This window comes from Arachis ipaensis, chromosome B05 (genome assembly GCF_000816755.2).
Source record: "Arachis ipaensis cultivar K30076 chromosome B05, Araip1.1, whole genome shotgun sequence".
Lineage (NCBI taxonomy): Eukaryota > Viridiplantae > Streptophyta > Magnoliopsida > Fabales > Fabaceae > Arachis > Arachis ipaensis.
Genome location: NC_029789.2, coordinates 147,771,554 through 147,779,099, shown reverse-complemented (window position 1 = coordinate 147,779,099; position 7,546 = coordinate 147,771,554). Strand labels below are relative to the sequence as shown.

Here is a 7,546-nt window from a genome sequence, read left to right as displayed (position 1 = left end):
ACTTAATTTGAATAATATCCACAATAATAATAATAATAATAATAATAATAATAATAATAGTAAAGTACTAAATTGGTCCTCTATGTTTAGGCGTATTTTTGTTTTGGTCTTTAAAGTTTATAGTGTTCTATTTGAATCCAAAAAAGTTTGATTTAGCATCAAATTTAGTCCACAATGAGGTCAAAGTCAGATTATCGATTTTGTTCTTATACTATTATTGTTATGTAGGACATTTCGTTAATTATTTAATTTTGACCTCACTGTGGGACTAAATTGATGCTAAATGAACACTTTAAACCTTAAGGACCAAAATAGAAATACGCCTAAACATAGGAGACCAATTTAATACTTTACCCTAATAATAATAATTAGTTGTTACAGAAGAAGAATAACGTAATAGAAAGGGTACCACACTGCCACTATAATGTGTACTAATCATACTGAGTCAAGAAGGAGACTTGACCCATATTATTAATCTATTATACTACTATGCACTCAGGGAAAATTTAAAGAAATTTTGTCTTGTTAGGGAAAAATAAAAATTGACTAATAATTAGATAAAAATAAATTTATATATTTAAAATCTAAAAATTATAAAAATTCAAAATTTAGGATATTTGATTTTGACTAATTTTTTCCAATTTTGTTTTATATTTATCCTTAAGATATACATTTCAGGTATCTCTATTATTGATATATGGAAGTTATAGTCTTTCCTTTCCATTATGTTTATGTGAAAGTATTTTTCATTGTTAACATTGATCTTTAAGTGGGTACAGCTATTAGAAGAAACTTTAAAAAAGAAATTAATTCAACAAATGACTAACGATTGTTTTTAAATTTTTGAAAAAACTGAAAATGTTTCTCATCTATTCTTTCTTCATCCTCTCAGAGATGCAGACATTTTTTACCATTCTCGAGAATATTTGTTACTAAGTTAATATGTTTTAAATTTTTATTAAAGTAAACATTTATGGTTTTTACTTCGAAGGACAAGACGATTTTTGAGAATTTAAAAATTTTAAATCAATTTTTATCCTTATAAATTTATTAGGACAGAGTATTACATACTGAATTAAAAATTAGAAGTAGCCAAAGCCAATAGATCCTTACGTAGCGTTTGTTTTGAGGTATTGGGACAAAAATTAAGAGACTCAAATTCAGTATCATGTTTGTTGGTTCAGAAACTGGCACTAAAATTTCAGTATTTTAGTACCTTCAAAAAGTAAGACACAGGGACTGAAATTTTTAAAGATAAAGACCGAAACTTTAATAACATTTTATACATAAAATACGCTCATCTCAATTAATTAATTATAATTTTACCTTTTGTACAAATTAAATTAAAGTTTCATTCTTGTTTTAATTTTTGTCTCCCACTTTGCACCAAACAGAATACTGAAATTTATTTCTATCTCTGTCTCTTAGTCTCTATCTCTTAATCTCAGTCTTTTAATATCAATTTTTTAGTCTCTGTCTCTCCACCAAACACTATTAATTAAAAATCGTACAGATTTTTAAAAGCACGACGAAGCAACATTTCATACCACTTAACATCTCTACCATCATGGCATCATCACAGTCGTCATCAACCTTTGTCACCATCAACCATTATCTTTGTTCTGTTTTGCCCTTAAAATATTAAAGCCTTAAATTAGTTTTAAAAAATATAATAATAAATCAAATTAATCATTCTGTTAATTAAATAATAACGTACAACAAATAATTATACCAATTTAATTCACAGTAATTAATTTGAGACATTTAAATTTTAAAAAAAATTGGCGCATGCCTACATTTACATATTTTTATATTCTATTTTTATTTTCATTAAAATGGCCAAATCAATCACCCCCTTAACTTTTTAGTAATTATTATTTTTCACTATCAACTCATATTACATTTACATATAACACTCGAATTATATGCATCCATATGAAAATGAATAGTTCATGCCCACCGAATTTTTTTAAAACCACAACTGTATTTTGTCTTATCTCTTGTAATAATATAAACCCCTCCCTGTCCATATATACGTCCTTCTCTTTTTTTTTTTTCTCTTTCCTTTTCTTATAGATAATTATTTTGTCTCTACATTTTTTCCTTGTTTGTTTGCCTGTTGAATATTGATTGCAAGGAAGGAAAATTCTTTTGATAATAAAGTCACTAATCCTGGAGGAATTATTTCAACTGCAATTGATCATGCTGAAGAATACAAAACTGATAGAATAGTTTTTATTTTTCTTACTAATTTGGCTCCAGTACTCATTCTCAAACTAAATAGTTACAAGATTAAGTTTAAAAATTAATTAACATATGGTAAAAATATTCAAAATCAAACCAAATATCTCAAATGTCACTTTTATTATTATACAACAGTTTTTTTTTTCCTCCTGTAATTTTTAATTTGACAAGTTAAAGAAGAATTAATTTATAGCGAGTTTAAACTTCATTTAATGAATTAGTCACGTATACAAATTAAGATTCAAAATTTCAATACTTATTTAAGCAGATGAGTAAATTAACTACTTGAAATTTAGCTTTGAATATATACATCATCAAAAATATTATTTGTATACTAAAATTAGTCACTAAAATTAGCTACCAATATATTTGTGTGTAATTACGTGTGTAGTTTAGTTTATTTTCAATATATATTTATATTCTAACATGTATTTATACTTATGGCTGATTTTAGTATACGTATAGCATAATTGATACATCATACATACATCTAGTCCAAGCAAGTCTAAAAACACTGTTGCACCATAAAAATAATGTACAGATTATATTGCTCCTCCACAAAGTCACAACTTACAAGACTCACAACCACAACTTTTTTTTTCTTTATTCCAAGAAAAAAAGCCCAAAATTTAAACAAAACTAAAATGTACCGTAGTATACATACCACCCTATTCTTTTCCCACCATGTCCTCATTTATTTTCTATTTTAAAATAAATATATATATTGTTTCCAATATTCAAATCCCCCTAAATGATAACACAGGAATTAGGATCCTCTTCCACAACTCTGTAATAGTAGTGATAGGGATATGGCTGCCTCGTCTGATTATAATACTGTTCATATGCCTTAATAAGATCAGCCATCTCTTCCTTTGGATCCTTCTTTTTCTCTTCTCCTCCCTTCTTTTCTTCTTTCTTCGCCTCTTCCTTCTTCTCCTCTTTGGCTGGCCCAACAGAGACTATCTCAACATGGCACAGTTTCCTAAGCTTCCCCACCACTGTCACTGGATCAGCTTCCCCAATTATTGTCATCTTTAGGTCCTTCATGTCCACCGACACTGATTCCACTCCTGAAATATTTCAACTCTTACAATTTTAATCATAGAAGATCTAAACTAACTTTTTTTTTTTTTTACCAAAGATAGGAGACTCGAACCCGCAACCTCTTAATTGAGTATGGGGAGACTATGCCATTTGAGCTATAACTCATTGGCTAAAAAAAAATTTGAATTAGTTCGACAAAATTATTCGATTTTTAATGACATGTACCTGAAAGACCAGAAACTGCCTTCATGGCCTTTGTCTTAACTTTGTTATCATAGAGTTCCACTTTTAGCACCAATTTCTGTCACAACATGATATATAGAAGGTGTTATTCTACTAGCAAGGAAATTACAATAGGAATGAGTTAATTAATTAAAGAATGAATAACATAGGCACATGTTGAAATTGATACATAATTAAGAACTTGATCTCATCAAAGAGTGGTTGAAAATATTATATAAATGAGATAGAAGCTAATTATATAAGAGAGGAAAAAATCTCACCATCATGTTGATATTGAAGAAGGATTAGGATGCTGAGGAAGGGTAAGAGTTGAGAGAATGAGAGAAGAGATAGTTCTGAATGAAACTGATGATGAACTTCTAAGGCTTCCCTTTGAGGGTATTTATAGGCACAAACAATCACAAGCTACTATTCCTTAATTAGAGAGAGAGATGCAATGTGGAGGTTTTAGAGAGAGGAAGTCAACACACAAGTCAAGCCCAGTTTTGTTTTGGGCCTTCCATCAATCTTGTTATTAGCACATAACACAAGTCATTTACTTTGGCTTACTATTGGATTATAGAGTGTGAGAATAAAATCAAATTACTCTAATAAGAAACTAATTTGAATTGGTCGGGTAACTAACTTGGGTTTTTCGAGTGGTCAGTTTATTCATCCGCTTAAATAAGTGTTGGAATTTGAATTTCGTCTTATATATGCAGCAACTCATTGGCCAGCAGTTGATCCTTAAATGGAGCTCAGATCCATGACAGATTAGTCTTTAGTCTATTGATAGGAGTGTCCGCAGATCAAATCGGATGGATCGGATATGGCTGAAAATTCGACCCGATCCGCACAATTTCCATCGGGTCGGATCGGATATCATATCCGCATTTTTTGTGCCGAATCCGACCCGATCCGCAAATGTGCGGGTCGGGTCGGATTGGATATCGGATATTTCCGCATAATTTAACCTTCTCTTTTTAATCATATTTCTATGTAAAAGAATTCGATAAAAATATTTCTTTCATACTTTTAAACTTATTTATTCCTAAAATATTTTTAATCAAACTCTCTCTAAATAATAAAAATAAAATAATACAATATATGAATAATAATTACTAACTAAAACATAAAAACAAGTAAATATAATACCAAACATATATATATATTTATTTATTTTTTAATTATTATAATGCGGATCTGCGGATCCGCGGATGTAGAGCAGATATCCACGATCCGATCCGATCAATTTGCAATTTTCGGATTCGATGCGGATATTTACCGCGGATACGATCCGATCCATGGACACTCCTATCTGTCGGGTTGAGAGAGATACCGTGGACAACAAAAAAATTTGAATTGGTCGAGTGGCTCGTCCACTTAAAACAAGTGTCGGAGGGGTTCGAATTCGACCTTGTAGATGCAGCAATCTATTGGCCAACGACAAACGTTTAAATAAAATTCAAACTCGCGACGAATTAGTTCTTATCCTGTCATACTGAAAAATACCATGAACAACAACAAAAAATCACTCTAATAAGAAAAAGAGTGAGTTGGTCCTATAAACATATGTACACCTACCAAAATATCTAAGAACCAATAATAAAAATGAACTAGTGAAAACAAGATTATTAATAATTTCAAATAAGAAGGTAGGTCTATTGTACAAGAAATATTTTTTCATTTTTCACATATGAAAGGGCATGTGTTTACAACTGAGTTTTTCAATTATGGTAATGATAGTTATGTGTTACTTATTAGTAAGAATTTTACTTATTTTCTTGGTTACAATTAATTGAGGCGATTAGTATATTATTATGCCATATATGATGTAGAATGTATTGAGAATGATAGGAATCTTAAAATATCTAAAATAGTATAAGTAGTACAGTCATGATATGAAATTAATATATATCATATGTGATGATGATTCAAAAGAAGTACTCTTAGTCTTTGATTCTATTTTCTATTTTTTATTTTTAAATTTACATGGAATTTAATCAGTATGATTACTATCTTAATAGTGTGCATGTGAAAGAATTGACTCTAATGACTAATTAATATGATAATATAAGTGGATGGCGACGTAAAAAAAAGTTCGAATGTGATTTTCATGTATTAAAAATGTATTGAGTTTTGTACAATCATTTAATTAAAGTAAATTTAAAAATTAGTTTTTTTTTTTTGTTGTTGTTGATATAGTAATATACCATTAATTGTTTGTGTGAACTAATTTTTATACTGATTGTATATGTATACATGAAAATCAAATAAAAAAACTTACCGGTAATTAATTTCAATTAAATTTATATATTATGTATATCACAGCAACTAGCAAAGCATTGACAAAACAGTAAAAAGACAAATAATCAATAATCTAAAAGGCTGTAATTATTTACAGGGAGAGGGTAATATAAAATTTTGTATATATTCTTGTGAGTTGAAACTCATTTTGTCTCCTGAAATTTTCGACCGGCCTTAATTTCGACCCTTAAATTTATAGTTATCCAATTAATACCCCAAATATTGGATTGTGCCCCACACTTGTCTCTGTAGCTATCTCCATTAATGGATGTCTGATGTAATACGTTAAGTTGACAGAGTGTGTATCCACGTGGCACCCAACTTGTTAGAATGGATGTGTGATGAGTGAATGATGTGACAAAAGTTGAATGAATTCAATTTACAGTCCTCTTTTTCCAATATATTCGATATTTTGTTGGAGAAATTGAGTTCATTCAACTTTTGTCATACCATTCACTCATCACACATCCATTCTGACAAATTAGGTGCCACGTAGATACATACTCTGTTAACTTAACGTGTCACATTAAATTTCTATTAACGGAGATAATTATTCGAACAAACGTAAAATACAATCTAATATTTGAGGATGTTAATTGAATAACTATAAATTTAGAGATTGAAATTAAGACGGATAAAAAATTTCAAAGGACAAAATAGGTTTCAACTCATATTCTTGTTTTTAGAAAGAAACAAAGCCAAAGTTAACTAGCTAAGTACGAAACTACGTGTTGAATCAAAAATGATATTTTGGTAATATCTTACACTTATTTCGGCCTTTGGGTCTCTATACTCCAAGTCCACTCCCAAGACAAAACCGCGTCCTTGTATCGGTTACTGTGTAACTCGCTTACTGCCACGTTCGTAGAACTTGACTCTGTCCTTTTTTATCAATCAACTATATTTTTGTGCCACTGGTTTTCGTATTTAATATAGGACATTCTTTTGTGGCCACAAAAAAGAGTTTTATTTGATTTTTGAGTATATCTATAGTTATTAGAAACGGATTTTAGTTTTATACTAAGGTTATTTATTTATACATTGTTTGGATAAGAAGAGAAGACAATAAAAATTAAAATAGTTACTGTATAAAATGACATATTTACTTTTATAATAAAATAAAATATAAATATTTTTATTTATTTATTTTAATTGAAAGAATAACATCTATTTAGTATGAAAAAAAAATTCTGATACTTAATAGAAGAAATATTTTAATATCTAGTATAAACACCATCCACGTAGAAATTTAAATTCACCCAAAGATATTTAATTAGTTTTTGACTGATACCCTCTTAGTTCCTAGCATAAAAAATATATAGCTAAGGGTATTATTGAAAAAATACAAAAACTAACACACACAGTTGTTTTCTTGCTAGTGATAGGAAGAAAATTTTTGTGGTAAGACCACATAAAAATTTTCTTTCCTTTTTTTATCTAAATAAAATAAAATATATTTTTCTATTTATTTTCTTTCATTTTATATTTTTTTCCATCATTTTTTCTCAATTCAAACAATGGCTTAGACAGTAAAATTTTCGATAAGTATGTTAAGTATGTATGTTGTGTTATTGGGTTATATTATCCTCTTATATCTTGCCACCAATTTTAATAAAATCAAGAGTTTCTTGAAAAGAAAAAAATGGTTTTCAATAAAAAAATACTATATACAAAAAAAATCAATTATTAAATTAGTTACTAAATATTTATAGATCAAAATATGTTTTAT

At 28.6% G+C, this 7,546-nt stretch overlaps 1 protein-coding gene across 1 annotated transcript; it reads right to left on the bottom strand.

Annotated features, from left to right (window-relative positions):
* LOC107644889 (heavy metal-associated isoprenylated plant protein 39) lies at window positions 2,762-3,933 on the bottom strand. Its single transcript, XM_016348841.2, has 3 exons — window positions 3,792-3,933; window positions 3,514-3,589; window positions 2,762-3,314 (listed from the first exon to the last, which is right to left on the bottom strand). The coding sequence occupies exons 1-3, from the start codon at window positions 3,795-3,797 to the stop codon at window positions 2,992-2,994; spliced, it is 405 nt and encodes a 134-aa protein (XP_016204327.1). The 5' UTR covers window positions 3,798-3,933; the 3' UTR covers window positions 2,762-2,991.

Excerpts from the sequence above, each read along its gene's own strand:
- LOC107644889 (XM_016348841.2), bottom strand. Across the intron at positions 3,315-3,513 it reads GGCAGTTTCTGGTCTTTCAG|GAGTGGAATCAGTGTCGGTG; the intron begins GTACATGTCATT and ends GAAATATTTCAG.